Genomic DNA, 17848 nt, shown 5'->3' with positions numbered 1-17848 from the left:
AGTTGGAGAATGAAATATATGGTTCTATTGAGTTTATGCACAGAAGCTAGGAAGTGAGAATGGTGGAATGCTAATGCCTTTAGAAATAACATCTCAATTTCTAATACAATTTTCTTTTACAATCTTAGTGAGAGAGACAGCTATAAAAAATTACAGCTTTACATACTAATTGGAAAAAATGCAATCTTGGAACAATACCAGAACAAATACTCCACGCATGGTAGATTGCCTTCCATTTATTTCTCCGGGTTTCATATATAAATACATATAACCTAATAGATATATCTGCATTCAGCAAATAAAGCTTTGTACGTGAAGTAACCAGATATGCTACCCAGCACTTCACCACATCCTGTCATTTAATCTCGCTGGCATGAACACAAGCTCTTTTGATCTGTGCTAACTATCTTTATCTCAGCAGAGATCTCAGCCTCCCTATCTGTTATGTTCAAAAAGCTTTAATCAGAGAGTTTAAGCTAGTCTTATTGAATTATATTATTTTTCCTCCCTAAAACAAAGTTACATCAAGCTCAGTTTCCTTCTTTCCATGTACTTTTACATCTGTATTTTGATTAGAAATGTTATGTTTTCAAAAGGGAAAAGAGTCTGTGTTTAGTATGTTTAAAGCCATTTTAATCTAATTTGAGTGCATGGAAAAGAAAAAAAAAAAAAAAAGACATTTCCAGAGCATTTTAACTGAAAGGTGAGTCTAAGTTCACCTGGGCCTGGGGTGCCACATACACTACCCCCACACTACTGCAACAGGGAAAAAAATTGAGCTTACGCTTCTTTGCCACTGCCCTGCATTGCTGGCACAGTTTTTTTGTTTGGTTGTTCTTTAGCTCCTGAAGATGTGAGACATCCCTGGGGTTAGCTTCTTCAAGACTCTATTTCCCTTCTCACTCAAGTGGTTGGGGTACAGAGCTGGCAGGTCCAATTATTTTGGTCCATCTTCCTTGACTTGCTGTCTGCCTTGTAATAAATCACTGAATTCTCTGTTCCTGCCTTGCTTTCCTGCTCCCTGCATACCTCTGATCTCTGCAGAATGCAGACGGAGACATAAATTACCGTAAACGTGCCAGTGAGCTGCCTGTAATCGTCCTTTTGCAAGCGTTTGTCTTGTGATGTGCCAGGGACACAGCAGGTAACTCACCCCTTGTCCGCTGAGTGGCAAGCGCAGGCAGGCAGGTACCAGCGAGCAGATGGATGTCGATGCTTCAGCTTACTCCTGCTACATGCTCCTCTGGTAATTGGTTGTTCTGACCATTGAACAGATGGTAGAGAAACAGGCCTCAAAATCACAAAATGCCTGTCCCAGGGATTTCTTTACATGGTTGAGGCCTTCAGTCATGAGTGCTCTACAAAGACCAGGTCTCCCAAACTGGTCTGCTTGCCCTGACCTGGAATTTTAAAAGGTATCTTCTGCGACTCTGCGTTTTAATGACATTAGGCATAACTTTACTTCAGTTGTGAAATGGTTTGCAGGTCAGGTACCCAGGTGCAGACTAACTCATTCTTTAAATAGTTTAAATGTGATGTTGCAGTTTTACACAGACACACTTCTTTAAACCTAAGCTACAGCCTTACCAGAGGTAGCACAACATTTCACAGTTTAGCTTCAAAATATTGTAGCTGTATCCTCACCAAACTAAATCTCATTTTAAGTCAGAATTAGTTTTGCATTTTCAGCACAGACAGTGAATCTCTGGAGGTTTAAGAGACTGCCAGAATAAAAGGGAATGCTCTCTGTACTGCCTCTCCAGTAATTGATAGAAAGGGCTTGTGGTGGACACCTGATAAAAATATCCACTTAGGCTAAATTATTTAATGAAGTATATCTGCTGCTCTTGCTAAGACTCATTAAAAGGCCAAAAAGAGCAGTTAGTGTCAGAAGAGGCTGGACTTGAAAACAAAGTAATACCATTCCTTTATTTTTCTCCATTAGGATGACTGTAGATGCCTTTTCTTTCTGGTCTGTTTTTATTAATTGAATGTTTATGCTGCCAATGATTCACTGACCCTTTTGTTACAAGCGGCTTCTAGTATCCTTCTTTGGATTTATACCAGATTCTCAGAAGAATCCTAACAATTTTTGTATTCATCTTGTCTTCTACATGAGAATCTTCAAATGCTGTATGAGCTTTTTCGGTGGCATTATTTTTCTGGGCCTTTGGAGTTGCCACAGCTGGTCTGTGCTTCAGGCTGTGGTGCTTAGCATGACCCAGGCTTAAGTGATCAGAAGTAGAACTGCATATTTTTGGTTGGAATGAGATTTTTAACTCATCTGCACCAACAAGCGTGATTTGGACATCAGCTACACTGGCCATTTTCAAGGCACCCTGGATGATTTTTTGTTACAGCTTTCCTGTTGCTGCGGATGCAAAGTGGGGGCTTTGTGTAACACGGCCAGGCTCCATAAAATCATCTGTCCGTCCTACAAGCAGGTCTGCATGCAGCCTTGCTGGCTGAAGATCTCATTCCTTGTGAATCTTTCTTTTCCTGAACAAGGTGATCATCCATAACCTTGCTGATCTTTCACAGTGTGCACAGCCACTGCTAATGTTGTGTTTTGTGGCATTAGCTACAAAGGGCAGAAGGACGGTTTGCTGGGAATCCTCACGGTTGTGGGCTGAGCTGCACCCTGGTGGCTCTTTCTTCCTGCCCAGCCCACAGCATCGAGTCCTTCCTTACTGCCTTCTGCCGTTCATCTTGTAGCGACCGGAGTTCTGTGAAGCTCTGTGCTGTCACACCGTCCCTCCTCGGGAGTGTGGAGCCAGTGTCGGGATTGATTTCATTTCCCGAGCTGTGATGTCATCCAGCTTTCGGTGAACAGCAAAGGCGCAGTGCTCTTTTCCACGTGGTTGGCTGAGCCAGGGTTTTCAGCATGGATGGCCTGCCTGCCAATCCAGATTACTGAGTGATGCTGGAGGAACCTGCTGAGAAGGGAGAGGGGCTGTAACCACCTCTCATCCCCTTCAGAGTAACATGGGATGCCTCAGCTGCCCTAAGTGACTAAAAGCTACTCCCCATCTACATGGATGTAGAGCAACACTGTTACTCTTTCTGCTTTATGAGATTTTAATCGTAAGGCACGTTTCAGGAAACAATGAAGTTTACAGATAATCTGGAGGATTTCATTCTAGTATAATTTAATGAGATTCATTTTGCTTTCAAATGTAATAATGTCCAAAGAAGGAGTAGTGTAATTAGTAAATTGTATCATTCAAACCACAGGAATGCAATTGAGGACTCAACAGACATTACAAAGAGTAGAATAGGGAGAGAATTTGGACACAAAAAATGAACAAACTGCAGCAGACCATTTTTTTTTTTTTTGACACAATCTTAGAATTTAACCCTGGGGATGTCTGAGGACATTAGGGCAGCTTGCACACAGTGGTCTTCTACAAGGACTGTACAAAATCTGTGTTTCTCTGGAGCTCTGATTTTCACCTAAGCAGTGAAAAGCCTGCTTAATCCAATGCACAATGGCACTTTACTTGTAATTGTCAGCAGTTCTTTTTATGTAGTCACAGGACACCCTGGGCTTCTGCTGATATCAAAGCATGTGGCTTCTGTCATGCTTGGAAAGATGATGTCTGGCTGTGACTTAAAAGAATCTCATCAATGTCACTATCCTTGATATGCTGAGTAAGTGCTTTTATTTACCACATTTTAATTGAAAATGTGCCTTGGAAATACATTTACCAAAAATGTTCTGTTAATATAGATCAGATACTGTTCCTCATTCTTTTAATGAAAGGCATCAGAAAGCTTTCTTTTTCACAGAGTCTGTGGGTCTCACTCTCCAAGGTGAAAAGTCAAGGCAGTTCAGCAGTTCAAAAGAAATGTTTATAAAATCTTACTGCATGTCTTAAATACAGCAAACATGTTTATCTTAAATAATTATAGTCCTGATAAGAATACTGCAGGTGACCTCAGAACAAAAATCCCGCTTACATGTAAGCATCAAGGTTCCAGCCAAGTGGAGACTACAGAATTTGGCCTCCATGTCTGCTCTGCAAAGAACATTGACTCTGAAGGGGTCGATATATAGCGTGTGCAATGAATGAGATATATCATAATAAAGGAGTAATTATGTTAACGATGCCTGTCATTTTAACTGTTTTGGCAAAAATATTTAGGATTGTTTTATGTTGTTTTGCGAATGATAGAGAAAAATCAATAATCATTCATAGTCCTCTCAAATGAAATGGCTTCCATTAAGTACTGGATGGCTGTATAGCTTTTCCTGGATAGATTTTTGTATAGATATCCACACATAAAATCATAATATACTTTCACGGTGACACCAACATAAAACAACTGAATTACATAAGCTGTATTCAATCATATTTTGGCTGGGATGAAGACAAACCCTTAACTCCTCATTCACTGCTCTGAAAAACAAACAAGCATCACAGTCATTTTAGGCAGAAAACAAATATATGTACATATATACCTAGCAACCTTCTTAGTGAACTGCCTCTAGAAATTCCACGATCTATGGCACTGAAGTATACAAACTCTCGTTACTCAAATAAAAGCATAAATCTGTAGCAATTTGGAGGCAGTAGCAGATCTATAACGTGTGTAAACCACCAGAAGGCGACAAAGAGCCACACTGTATGACCGTGAAACACTCCAACCTGTACTGCATTAATGCTCTACGTGGTTATCCACAGACGGTTGAATCTGGACGTTGATCAGCATGTGTTGCATTTTCCTTTCATCTTGTAACTGAAAAAAAAAAAAAAAAAAAGCTTTAGGAAATACGACTCTGGCAGAAATGTCCTACCTAACATTTGGTAAATCAATTAGTCTATCGATCAACTTCCCTCTCTGTGCTTCCAAACCTGTGGCACGTGAATACAACGGCAGGAAGGAGTTAACATATGTCAAGTGTTCTGTGGTTCTTGTAGACACCTTGGCAGTCTGGAAGTGCAAACTTTTTATTTTTAGGAGTTCAGGTCTTGCTGGTTTTTTTTGTTTGTTTGTTTTGTTTTGTTTTGTTCACATTTATTTTATTGCATTTCTAAGCCTTATAAACTGAATCCCTCTTCAATTTACTTTTACACAGAGTGCACAGTTCTGTAGTTGTACTTGGAAAACTGGACAAGATAAAGGCATTAGGCTGTGTTCTTTAAGAAACAGTTGTGAAATTCAGTGAGATGGGTTATACTCTTCTGGTGAGGGATGTGCAGGCAGTAGGGCTACCCCTCCTCACCCCAGTGTTTCCACTATCCTTGTGCGCATCCCCCATAAAATCAGAAGGTTCTTAAAGCATCCCTGTGTTTGCTGCTTTCATAAGTCATGTTACATCTGAAAAAGCTGCATTTTCAGCCATTTTGGTAAATGCAAACTTAAACCTCTAAATCTCCATGAGGACAAGGCGGTGACAAGACTTGTACAAGTACAACGCCTGAAGAGCTTTAGATACGCTTCCAACATTAGGGGAAAGACGGGTTTGGGCTCACACCAGCCTCATCAGAGCACGGAGCAGCAGCCCAAACAATTAACAAGATGCTCACGTTTTCTGCAGGAGCCCCCTGAGGGCCGCCCCGCCCCGCCCCGCCCCGCTCCCTCACAGGCAGGCCGCCAACGGCCGCCCCTCGCGCCCAACGGCCCCGGCATGACGTCAGAGCCGCGCGACGGAGCCGCGCGCGGAGGTAAGAGCGGCAGCGCCGCCGGGGAGACCCCCTACTCCCCTCCTCCCCCCCCCCTTCCCGCTCCGGGCCTGGCGCGCGGCGCGGCCGTTGGGCGGCCCTGAGGGGACGGCCGTGAGGGGGGCTTCGCGGGGTCCGTGAGGGCGTTTCGAGGCTAAATAACGTTAAAATTGCGCTGCCGGCGTTTGGGTAATTTGTAGAAATCCCACAGCCCGTTTTGACAGGCAGATTTCTAGTTGGTTCTTCACGTGTGCGCAGATGATCGGGTTTTTATATAAAACGCCAGCGTTTAGCAAAGGTTTGCTTCTTTGTTTTTAATAACATCAGTAGGAAATTGTGGGATATGTATGGGATGCAGTGGTGAGCAGAGAAAAGCAGGAAGTCCTCCAAATAAAGCAGGCTGCTGGAATAGTGCTGGTCACCAGGTTTGCAGGCTGCAGAACCAGAGCTGGAGAAGGCAGCACAGAAAGAAGAAATAAAGGTGACTGAGGGTAAGAATGAGAGGGATGCTTCATATTGTTAACTTCAGGACTGATGCCAAAGGGATGTGGTAATGGACTAGGAAAGCTTTGAGGTTGTAGATTCTACTACATTTGTCTGAGCTTCCTTTGCCCACTCCATTTGGTTTTCTCCATTCTTGGTGCAGGCCTGCTGTGGGTCATCCTGCTGGGCCTTGGGGTGCACACCGCATTCAGTTACCTCTTCACACAGGCAGTGTTCTTCTCACTCACTTGTATAAGCTCAATTTTTCTCTGCTGGAAAATTGTTTTGCTGGGTTCCTTTTTCCCTATATCCTCTATTCTCCCAGTTCTCTATTCTCCCTCCTGTGTCAGGCTATCGTGACTGCCATGCACTTTCTTCCTGTGTCAGGCCAGTGCGCATCTCTTCTCCGTCCTACAAAGATTTCTTATTTAATTCTCTCCTTGTGAAAACTCCATGTCCCCAGGTTAGTTTTCTGTATTATTCACTCACTTCAGTGATATTCTGCATATCCCTTTTCTTTGCTGATAGGGGTTGTTCTCCTTTTTGTCAGTTTATTAGTTATTAGTTAGTGTCTAGAGGAAACAAGTGGCAGCAAATTTTGGTAGCAGCACTAAACTCCATGGTTTGGAGCGTATGTCAGCTGCGGACTGGAGGCTGGTTATTTCCGGAGAATTTTGGTTGGACAGAAGTATTGACTGCTGTCACAAACAGATTGGGTTACAGGTAAATTGTCAGAGTGGTTCAGACTATGCAAGGGGACAGCATTTTGCTGTAGAAGTTCTTGAGAGGTTCAGTGCGGCCAGAAGTATTTTTTAGAGACCACTGTAGACATTCAAATTTAACATCACGTTAAAGTCCCAGTCTTGAATTGGGCAGTGCTAAAATAGTCTGGAGTGTGAGAGCTCTTTGGAAAACCTCTCACTAGGAAGTGTTCTGGACATGCCTAAAGAAAGCTGTCTTTATCCTCATGCTTGCTGATGGGAGTACTGACAGGTTCGAGCTGAGCAAGAGCCAGTGTATGCTGCATTTGTCCAGCAGAGGAAATGACCGTGTCATCGGCCTCGTGGAATCCAGAGGAAATGACCGTGTCATCGGCCTCGTGGAATCCAGGACAGCTGATGACACTTCACAGAGAATAAAAATGTTTTGGGAATCATACAGATCAAGTTGAAGGTTTATATCAAAGCTGCTTTCTGTGTATATAAGGGGCTGAAGTGAGTAAGGGCCAAGATGAGATACCCCATTTCTCACGTCATATCCCCCATGGGCTGAAGCGTTAAGGTTCACTTGCAACATTATTCCTTTCCTCAAAATTTTGATAGTCTTTTAAGACAGAGTAAAACAAACTTATTGGACCCTCTGAGGCTGAAGAAATTGGATCTCAGTGCCTTCAGCAAGAGCCTGATGGCTGTGAGCTGTTTAGCAGGGTTTTTTTGTGCGCACTGGGACATTGACTGGAGCCTGGCTTTGGAGGTGGGGTTGAAAATGATTGCTTGGTTGTTGCCCGTTCGTACTGTAGTGCAAGGGGCATGTTGGAGAGCTCAAGTTGGGATATTTTTAAGGGGATCAAGATAAGCCTGTTGGTGCATACTTGGTATTTCATGGTAGGCTTAATTGCTTTTGCAATGGAAATCTTTCTTGCAAACAAGACTGTGAGTTGGCGTTTCAAGAGTGATCTGACTACTTGTACTAGATGCACTCTCCAGCTGCCCCAAGCTGGCTTGAAGGCATCAGTGGCAAAACAGATCTGTGGATACGGTGATGACTAGCAGGTAACTAAGGAGTTGTTACGCTGCAGTAATGCTGAGGAGTCTCTGTCACAGATCAGAGCCTATTGTACTTACGACTTTGCAAATAGAATGGGTATCTCTGTCCAAAATAAAATGGGTTTCTTTGCCCCAAAGAAGTTTGTAATCAAAGAACTTTGTTGTCATCTCTGGTAGATTTAAATTGAAATGCTTGTTCTGTGTTCCACGTGCTTGGTCCTACAGCTGTGGCAGGGAACTCAGGTTAGAGCAGAAGGGACAGATTCTGCTGTGCTCGCATATCACCTGCATTTGCTGCAGGTTGTGAGTCGGAACTCCAGAGAGGGAGGACACTCATTCTCCTGAGAGCTGGTGGAGATGGTTGATCGCACTGATGTTGCTAGTGCATTTAAGTTTGAAAGCATTTTAGCTACCCGGATCAAAAGGGTTTGGGTTTCTTTTGGTTTTCTTCATGTAGCCTGCAGATATTAATGAAAAGGAAGAAAGTCTCATCTGATTTTTGTTAGCTGAATGATCAAAAAAAAAAGATTTGAGCTCAATATGAAGATAAGGCCTTCTAGTGCTTAAAAAAACATGAGTTAACATGAAGTGTTGAGATGCAGTAGTAAATGCAAAGGATGCTGAATTACTTCTGTTTTTTGTTTGCTTGTTAGAAACTATTTCAGACATAATTTTTATCCTGAACATGCATTTTTAATTCCAGGTGAAAACCATGTGCATGACACTAAAAGCATATTTTAATTCTATCTTTTGTGGATTCCTGTTACCACCTCGATCTATGCCTGTAGCTTCTGTTACCTTCACCATGCATCTTCAGTGAAATTTCTCACAGGTGTACCCAGGGCCTAATTAGGGTTTATATCTTTCAGTACGAGAGATACGATTTTGGTTTTGGGGTGGGCAGGAGGGAATGTGTTTTTTTTTTTTTTTTTTTTAAGCCAGCTGGCAGTTGATTTCCAAGGCTTGTGCTTAAGCACCACGTAAATTCAGAGAATATTCATAAAAGCCACCTGCAAATTATCCACAGTTCTACTTTTTCCTTTTCTTAGCTTTGTGTGCCAGCCATGGTTGTGCTTTTCTTGAAAGGAGGAGTTTGCAGAGTTTTTTTTTCCTTCTCCTGGCAGATAAATATGGACATAGACAATTTTGCTAATTGCTTTGTGTGTAGTCATCTGCTTTTTTAGTTTAAAATTCCTTAATGCAGAATTTAATGCAGTTAGATCTTAGATCAATAGCCATGTTAGCACTGCAGCAAACTGCATTTAGTCATTTTTATATAGTCTGCAGAAGATGACATCTCTCTTGCTTTCCGCTTTTAATGTTTCTTTTATGTATTTCTTTTCCAATGTTTCCATCCCTCCCCCTTCTGAACGCTGAGTGTATTCCTCACTGTTTATACTGTGTTAACGGGAGAGAAAACAAGATGTTCCTTGCTTTCTAAGTAGTTCACATAAATGTAGTCATGTTGGTGAATAAATGAGAATTACCACCTGTGAGAACTCATTTTCTGGCACTTCTTAAGCAGACTTAAATGCAATTAAACCCTTTTCATGAGAAAATTTGTTACTTTTGTGATTTAAATTTCTTTTCTTCCTCAAGTACAGTATTTCTTCTAGCCTTTTTTCCCCCATAAACCACATGAGAGTTTTTGAGCTCAGGGTTAAAAGGGAGAGGTGTTTTGGCTAGATGTTATGAAGTCATGCCACGTTTTTAATCACTTCTGGTTTGCCTCAGTGTCCTTAATCAAAGTAGACCTTTTCTATTTTATGCTTATGGGTTGTGAACTTTCCTTTCTGTTTTCAAAATTAAAGATCTTATAAAGTACTATCATCACACAACTGCAGTTTATGCGTTCTGCATAATGTTATTACTTGATAATGAAAATACTTTCTTATCCATATTTCCCTGAGTTTTCCCCATTATTCAAATGTTTATTCAGCAAATATTTTCATTATCTTCACTTATCTTAATATTTGCACTATGTCTAATTTTTGAGGTCGGATCTCTGTGGCAAATAAAACACAGTTGAAATCCAACAAAGAAATCCTGTGCAGTAAACATCCACTTCAGGAACAGAATTAAATTCTGCTTCCTTGAAATGCATAGGGAAACACTTGTAGAGCTTTGAGGAAATCTTGTTTGTGGTTTAATCACTGAAACATAGCTATCGAGGGCAGCGTAGCCTTTACGCATGTTTACAGAGCAACTGATAGGTCTTAGTTCCTTGCATCTTTGGCTTTGTCATTCAGCAGGTGTGACTGTGCAGTCTGTGTGTTGATTTTGGCAGAAACACTTTCCGGTGTCCTTGTTTTCTGATGCAGTGTAAAGTTTGTTCTTGTTGATTTAATCCTCTCAAAACTATTTTAGGCTGTTGACTGCTGCTGTATTGTTGGCATGTGCCAACGCTGCATCACGTTACCAGGGCAGTTCTTTCTGATTCATGAGGCAGCAATCAGAGAAAAATGTATTTTGGGCTGCATCTGTTTTTTCCTTCTATCTTCCTGTAGTTTTTCTGCCTCAATCTTTACATCTAGCTTGGGATACTAAGAAGAATGTTGTGTATGTTACAGTGCCTGTTTGTCCACGTAGCTGTGGTAAAAAAGCTGGGACTAGTTTTGGTGACATGCTCCTGCTGTAGGAGTTTGCTGGTTTCTTTTCTGTAGTTGCTGGTGCTGGATGGCCTGATAAAGGGAGAGAGAAAAGTTGGAATTTGTCAGTGTTTTCATGCATGTCTATAAAATTTAGACCATAGTAGATAAGGGATCGGAGAGAATGGCAAAGCCCCATATATTGTTGGATCGGATTACACCTCTGTCCCTGTGTGCGTAAGTATAGTAACTGTGTGCTGACAGATAGCTTCTAACCAGGCTTAACTGTATCAGCAGCTGGGAGAGTCTAGTTCCTTCTGTAGCTTTGCATGTTTTTTGTGCTGCGTTTTAAAACTACGACACAGAGACAGTGGACTCGCTCAGTCAGCGTAAGAAGGGTGCAGGTAGCCAGGACAGAATGAAATGCAAACAATATTATGATAAAGGGCAGAAATAAGTGTATTGGTATCTTGCCTTTCTGTGACAGTATCTTGTCAGTTCAACTCAGCTTTCTTGCTCAGATATGCTGCAGGTGGCTGAAATGGTATTTAGATGGAGTGAGTTAAGTGCTGGGGTAGCGAGGGGACCTTCAACAAATTGTAACACTATACAAACTCTGACCAGGATGCAAAGTCATGCAGCAGAGTAGGATTATAATTCTAAACCGTGCAAATAACAGCAATGGAACTGGGCTCGTTAACTGGCTGATCATATGCTTGGCATCGCGCTGCTGTGGTTAAAAACAAGTTGTAGGCAAGCCTGAGTAAAATAGCTCCACGCTGTTTTTCCTCCCAATCTTTGTCCTGCTTGACCTCCAGCAGACAACATAAATAAAAAGAAACCTCTCTCACACAAACCAAGCTCCTGCCAGGAAAAGGGAAAGATCAAATCTTTAAAACAAACTCCAGCGATGTGACAGCTGTTTGCTGTTTCCTTGCTGTTTGCATAGGCTGTATGGCTTGGTGTTCATAGATCAAACTTGCAAAGTGCAGTTTCTCCAACTGATGCTCCCGCCCCCTGTACTCAGCAGCTGGCAGTGAGATTATCACACTGACCCCATGTAGAAGGGGCTACAGTGCTCCAGGTGCTCACGCTGTTCTTGATGCGGCCCAGCAAATGGGCAGGAAAATGATATATTTCATTTCTTTCCTTATAACATTTTTTAAAAAATCATTGCTCAATCAGTAGAAGCTGTAGAAAATAACACAGCTTTAAGTAACATCAACTCCCCAAGATAATAAGTGATTTATGATTAGAGAGGAATTAAAGATCTTGATCGTAAGCCAGCAGCCAGATGGCTTGGCAGTAGCCATGCCATGTTACCATGAATGCTGGGATCAAAAATGGAAAGCTCTGGGATTTTTCACATCCTTGCTGATCTCACAGTTGCTTTGCATAGATATGTCCTCAAGATTTGCAGCGTATTCTGAACTCAAAATGAGCTCAGCATCATTTACTGGTAGAGTTATATCGCAGATTATAATACCCCATCGAGAATTCCAAAAACAGGGTCTACAAGAAGAGTTTCTTGGACCAAATCCTAAATTTAGGATTGGAAGATGTAACTGACCCTGACATAACTGGTGCTGGATAACTGCTCTGAGGCTGAAGTAATGTCTGTTCCTAAGATGGGTTGAAGCCCTGTCGCTGCTTTCTTAGTGCTCTGCCTGTTGCTTGGTGCAGCTCTCTATGTACCGTGATTTATGGAGCACTTTTTTTACGCAAGCAAATAATTTCTGTCACAGACCATAAAAGTTAAAAACTGGTTTAGGGCTGGTACAAGAACAGGTATTCCAGTCACGTCATTTGTAATGCTCCTTCATGCAGTTCTGCACATTGGTTGAGAGAGATCCCTGAAACCACAGGACCTTTAACTGTGTCAGCACTGATGTTACTTGCTAGAACTCTTCAGAAGATGTTTTTTGTAATGTTTAATGTATAAATGTTAACACTTTGTATTTTAAGAGTCTTTTTGAGTCTGTAGGGAGGATTATTAGTTTTGTTTCTTTTTTCCAGATGGAAACGTCAGAAGATGATATTAACGCAGAAGAATACCCCACTGAAATTCATGATTATCTTACAACATTTGAAAAATCTCTTAGTTCTGTAGATGAGATGCTGAAGACAATGATGTCTGTTCCTAGAAGTGAGCTTCTCTACAAGGTAAATCATCTTCCTTTTGACAGCCTTTCTGTTATTAAAACAGGAGTAGTTTGGAACCTGAATTGAATAAAAGGGTCTGTTTGGCTAGCCATTGTACAGACAAATAACAAATGTGACACTTCTTACCGTAATGTTTGAAACTCACATTGCTAAGGTACCCAGAGGGTGTTACAAACGAAGCAATGAAATATATGTTCTTCTAAGGTAAAAAGTGATGATCCTACCACCAAATCGTTTAGGTGAAGGGCATTCCACCTTATTCCTGACCTTCCTGAAAGCGCATGCTAGTCTTCTGGACTGGAGAGCTCACTAACAGTTGACTGAGACCTTTTTGCTACAAACTTTGTGGAACATGGTTAATACAGAGGGATGCAAAGATGATTTGGCAACATTGAGAATTGATCTTCTGATTCCAGAAGTTCGGACTTGCAGAATCTGATGCTTGAAAAACTGAGCTATCTCCTCTAGCTGTGTTATAAGCACAAGTCTGAAAAATTTGTGTTGTTTCATCAGGATACAAAGGTAGAGGAAGGTACTGCTTGAAGACCTCATACAAGCCTGCCTTTTAATATTTAAGATCTAACATGTAACTTCCTTTTTTTTTTTTTTTTTAAGGCAAGAAAAAGCTAACATGTGAGGGAACTTCTTTATTCTCTGAGGATATATATTTATTCTAACATAAATAAATGAAGAAAATGGTCTTGACAACACCAATCTTTTGACAGTATCCATGTTGGAACTAGTGAGCTGTACAATGATCTTATCAGAGTTTCTGGAAATCCTATAGGACTAAAACAGTAAATTGACTTTGACAGTTGGATGGGGGAAAAAAAAAAACACAACTCATTACCTTTATTCTTCCTTTGCTGTGCAGCCCTAAGTATTCCAGCATGCGTTGAACACAGTCTAACATGTGTAGTGTTAATGTTCATACTTGCATTTGAGCTTCAGCAATCTTAAGAGGTTATTTTTAATTCCAGTGGTAGCAGAAACTGTTTTGAATTAAGTTTCTGTGGAAAAAATAGGGACTTTCCCTGACTATGGGAACAATAGTCTGAGCTATGTGCTAATCGATTTTGTGCTTTTGGCTATCTGGGATTGTGGCATTTAATATCGAACTGGAAAAATGGTGTGAATACTTGAAGAGGAGGGAATGGTTCTGTGATGGCAGGAAAGTAGGCTTGGATATGTTCTTAGTGAACTTGTGTTTGTTTGTTGTTTTTTTTTAAGTGCTCATTCAGTGTATATGAATGCATTCCTATACAATTATAAAATGGGAATATTACTAAAATCTGTGCACATCTTGTTTAATGTGTAATTTTTTTTTTCATTCTAGTTAGAGCCTCTTGAGCAAGCAAAGCTGGATTTGGTTTCAGCATACACATTAAATTCAATGTTTTGGGGTAAGTATATGATAGGAAATAGTTCAAACGATCACCATTTGAACATTTCTAGACAGCTGCAAACATTAAATAACCATATTTCACAGCCAAATAATTAGAAACTAGTAATTACCCTGAGGACCCAAATTACTGCCATTCTTGGGGTAAATGATGTTGAAACTCCAAATCAAAAATTGCTAATTACAAAGGCTGACTTTGTACATGCATGAAGATCTTTGTGCCTTTTTTTCCTGTTATTGGCAACCTTTTCAGTCCTTCTTGAAAGGACAAGGTTTAACCACGCTATGTATTTTTATTTATTTATTATATATATTATTATATATATATGCATTTTTAAACTGCAATATTTCATGACCGTAGTGCATCAGATACTTAACCATACAGTTAACACTAAGGTTAGTAGTTTTATGTGGAAACTACACTTCCCTATATAACCAATTGATTGGGCCCTTGGTCATCACAGCCTTCCATTTCAAAAAAATGTGTTTTCTTCTTGTAGTATACTTGGCTACTCAGGGAATCAATCCAAAGGAACATCCAGTGAAACAAGAACTGGTAAGATTCTTACGATGCATGCATTGCCATACTTTACTTTCCCAGGACAGTTAACTCGCACAGAAATAAATGTATATTTACAATCTATGTTTAAAATTGGTATGTTGCCATAATAGTGCACACATGCTACATAGTGTTACATCATTGCCTGTTCATATGCCCTGCTGGGTTCTCTAAATTAAGGAAGTCATATTTTCAGTTCCCAACAATACAGTTTAAAGCATCGCTGTAGAGCCTGCTGAAATAAGAACAAGATGAACAGTGTCATCATCTTATTTGTTCCCCACCTTTGTTTTGAGAATTGAATTCTGAACAGAATAGCTTTTCACTTGTATCTGTTAAATGGAAAAATGTTACATGTCTGATAATAATTTATCACTTCCAATATGGCATTTTTTTCTTATAAATACTTGGAATCATGTTAATCTCTGAGGCTGCCTTTTCTTGCTTTTGTGTGACTCTGAAAGTATAGTGTGGTTGATTTACTAGCAGAGACGGGAAAGAGCCCCCCCCTTCCAAGTCCTCCATTAATTCATTTTCTCAGCAGTAAAGAATCTAGTTCAGCAACAAAGCTAAAAGCTTTTTTGGCACCAGTTGTATGTGTATTGTCCAGTAACTCTGCATTAGTGACATATTTACAACCTATAATAAATCTTTTAGGTTTGTCTCTATATTCCATTTAGATGCATGACTACAGTATAGAAACCCTGGTATCTTGAAAATTCTGCTGACTTAAAAAAAAAAATCAAATCATTTAGCGTGAAGAAAAAAAATAGAAATCAAAACTTACAGCTACACATTTTAATTCCTGTATAAATGAAAACATTAAATCTGGGCAATTGTCATGTACTTAGATTAAATGTAATCCTTACGTAACCTGGGCAATGGAAGATAGGACTGAAAAATGTGGAAGGCTGAATAGCAATACTTCTATTTTTAATTTTGTGAGATTTTCAGTAGTCTAGACCATATCATATTAAAAAATGGATCAGTTAATATTTCATGAGCTTTCAATCAGTTTCTTGTTCCTCCTATATTATATAGCGTCTGAATATTGCGTTAATTTAGCTATACTAAAAATAAATTGTAACTCTTGGCTGTGGATATTTTATGCTGGTATTTTACTTCACAATTGCCAGTCATTTTAACTTGAAGAATGAGTGAATTATCATAGGCTAGATTCTTATCCAGGTTTATTTTCCTTTTACAAGTATGAAGGTGAATGAATGTGCTTTCCTTCCTTTCAAGAGCATTGTAATGTTCTTATTTGTGTGGAAAGGGAGTAAAAAAAGACTGTTCTGTCATGATTGTTTTGCTTTTAGAATTGCTCCTTCTGTATATACAGAGAGTACACTGGAATTCAAACGATATTAATAAAGCTCACATTCAAGCTATCAGAGTTCATTTCTTTTGCCACTTTGACATCTGTCAGCTCCTTCTTCCCATGCCGATACACGTAGGCTTGCCACCTGTTCTCATTCGCCATATCAGTCACCAAAGAAATACTGCAGTCTGTGATGATTTCAGGCTCTGTAAGGCTGTCTTCATTAAAGCTAGGTTTTTGGTACAGAAAGAGTGTCCAACTTTTTGACAAATCATTTGCTTGTATGGGTCACTGAAGGACTGAAAATCAGTTTTGTAGTGTAGATTTTGTAACTCACGTTCCTGATTAAAAAGGCTATCAATGGCTGTATGGGTTATCAGCATGTATTTAGTTATCAGTATCCTTCTATTAATCCACACTTGCATATTACTTTACCTGACACATGAATTGGATGTGCTTTACACACATATTACTGTTGTTTATTGTTTGTTCAGTAATATCTAAAGGCCCTCAAGTTCAAGGCCATAATTGGACTAAACATCTAAATGTGAAACCTGTCAGCCAAGTTATGTATTTTACAGAATCAGTGTAAATGTCCCCTCTACTTAGTGGAGAGAAGCAGGCACTTCAGAGGGTGATTCCTGTCTTAAAGGGTTTTAATTACACCCTCAGAGTACCCTTGTTTATCGATCACGGAACTGGCTGAGGATGACTTGATACATAGATTATTAAATTGGGACGTGGCTGAATTGGAGCCATGCTTTGTTTAAAAAAGCGCAGACACTAAATTGTTATGATAGACTAAGGATGACAAGAAAGGAAAGTATTCCCTCGCTTTATGGAATGACAGTGGAAACAGACTTCTTAGTTATTTACGGTCATGAAAGAAACCTCTGGTACAGCTGGAAATCATGGGCCAAATTCCTAATCACGTTCAGTATCTTGTGTTTTAACTTTGCAAGATAAATAAAATTCTGTTGTCTCACTGTAAAATTGTAGTATTTCATGTTCACTTGGTGATGGGTGTCAGGCAAATATTCGTACAGTAGATATCTGTGATGGAAAATCAGCTAAAAGGGAAGCCTGAAGTTTGCAAAGAGTCTGATATATGTTTAGAAGATGTGATTTTTTTCTGTGTATTACGGTCACAGAAGTATGCCATGTGGAGTGCTTCTACTCATTGATTTTACTTTAGCAGCAATCTTGAAAGAATGGTGTGAAATGTGTGTTGTTTTTTTTTTTTCTAGGAGAGAATAAGAACATATATGAACAAGGTCAAAGAAATAGCAGACAAGAAAAAGGCATCTAAACTTGATAAAGGAGCAGCTTCCAGATTTGTAAGAAATGCACTGTGGGAACCAAGCCCTGAAAATGAACGTACCTCCAAAACTCCTGCTAAAGGAAAAAAGAGAAAGATGGACTAATTTTTTATAATATAATAAATCCTTATATAATCAGAGACTCCTAGAATTACTGAAATGTGGTTTGTAAGCTGTATGAGTTTAACAGAAGTGCTATATAGCAACATTTTGATGAAGTTATACTTTAAAAAAATAAATAAATAATAATTATCCGGATTGTATTTTGTCTAGAAGTTATCACTAAAGTAATCACATTATATGTACATCTGATGTATCAAACGTGCCATTTGATGCTAGAGAAGTAACATTTCATTATTCAAATGATGATGACCTGACATAAACTTGCTGGTAATGGATACAAGTGTTGTTTTCACACAGAATCACAGAATTTCTAGGTTGGAAGAGACCTCAAGATCATCGAGTCCAACCTCTGACCTAACGCTAACAGTCCCCACTAAACCATATCCCTAAGCTCTACATCTAAACGTCTTTTAAAGACTTCCAGGGATGGTGACTCCACCACTTCCCTGGGCAGCCTG

At 39.9% G+C, this 17848-nt stretch overlaps 1 protein-coding gene across 7 annotated transcripts; it reads left to right on the top strand.

Annotated features, from left to right (window-relative positions):
* Positions 1 to 5516: 5516 nt before the first annotated feature.
* On the top strand, positions 5517 to 17525 carry C1D (C1D nuclear receptor corepressor). 7 transcript variants are annotated; one of them, XM_068675660.1, is made up of 6 exons: positions 5562 to 5669; positions 5994 to 6147; positions 12520 to 12666; positions 14003 to 14069; positions 14569 to 14624; positions 17196 to 17525. In XM_068675660.1, exons 3-6 carry the CDS (start codon positions 12520 to 12522, stop codon positions 17370 to 17372), a joined length of 447 nt encoding a protein of 148 aa, XP_068531761.1. In that variant the 5' UTR covers positions 5562 to 5669; positions 5994 to 6147; the 3' UTR covers positions 17373 to 17525. The 7 variants fall into 7 exon arrangements, with proteins under 7 accessions (XP_068531759.1, XP_068531761.1, XP_068531756.1 ...); XM_068675655.1 differs by having other exon boundaries at positions 5564 to 5669; positions 5994 to 6157; XM_068675657.1 differs by lacking the exon at positions 5562 to 5669 and adding an exon at positions 5699 to 5855 and having other exon boundaries at positions 5994 to 6157.
* The last annotated feature ends 323 nt before the right edge of the window (positions 17526 to 17848 follow it).

This window comes from Anas acuta, chromosome 3, assembly GCF_963932015.1.
Source record: "Anas acuta chromosome 3, bAnaAcu1.1, whole genome shotgun sequence".
NCBI classification, from domain to species: domain Eukaryota; kingdom Metazoa; phylum Chordata; class Aves; order Anseriformes; family Anatidae; genus Anas; species Anas acuta.
This window is presented reverse-complemented; position numbering and strand designations above follow the sequence as displayed.

What these genes read in the sequence shown, in the direction of transcription:
- C1D (XM_068675654.1), top strand. Translation starts at nt 12,392, where the DNA reads ATGTTACTTGCTAGAACTCTTCAGAAGATGTTTTTT. An exon ending in CTCTTCAGAAGATGTTTTTT is followed by an intron (nt 12,428 to 12,519) that starts GTAATGTTTAAT and finishes TCTTTTTTCCAG; the next exon opens with ATGGAAACGTCAGAAGATGA. An exon ending in GAAGTGAGCTTCTCTACAAG is followed by an intron (nt 12,667 to 14,002) that starts GTAAATCATCTT and finishes TTTTCATTCTAG; the next exon opens with TTAGAGCCTCTTGAGCAAGC.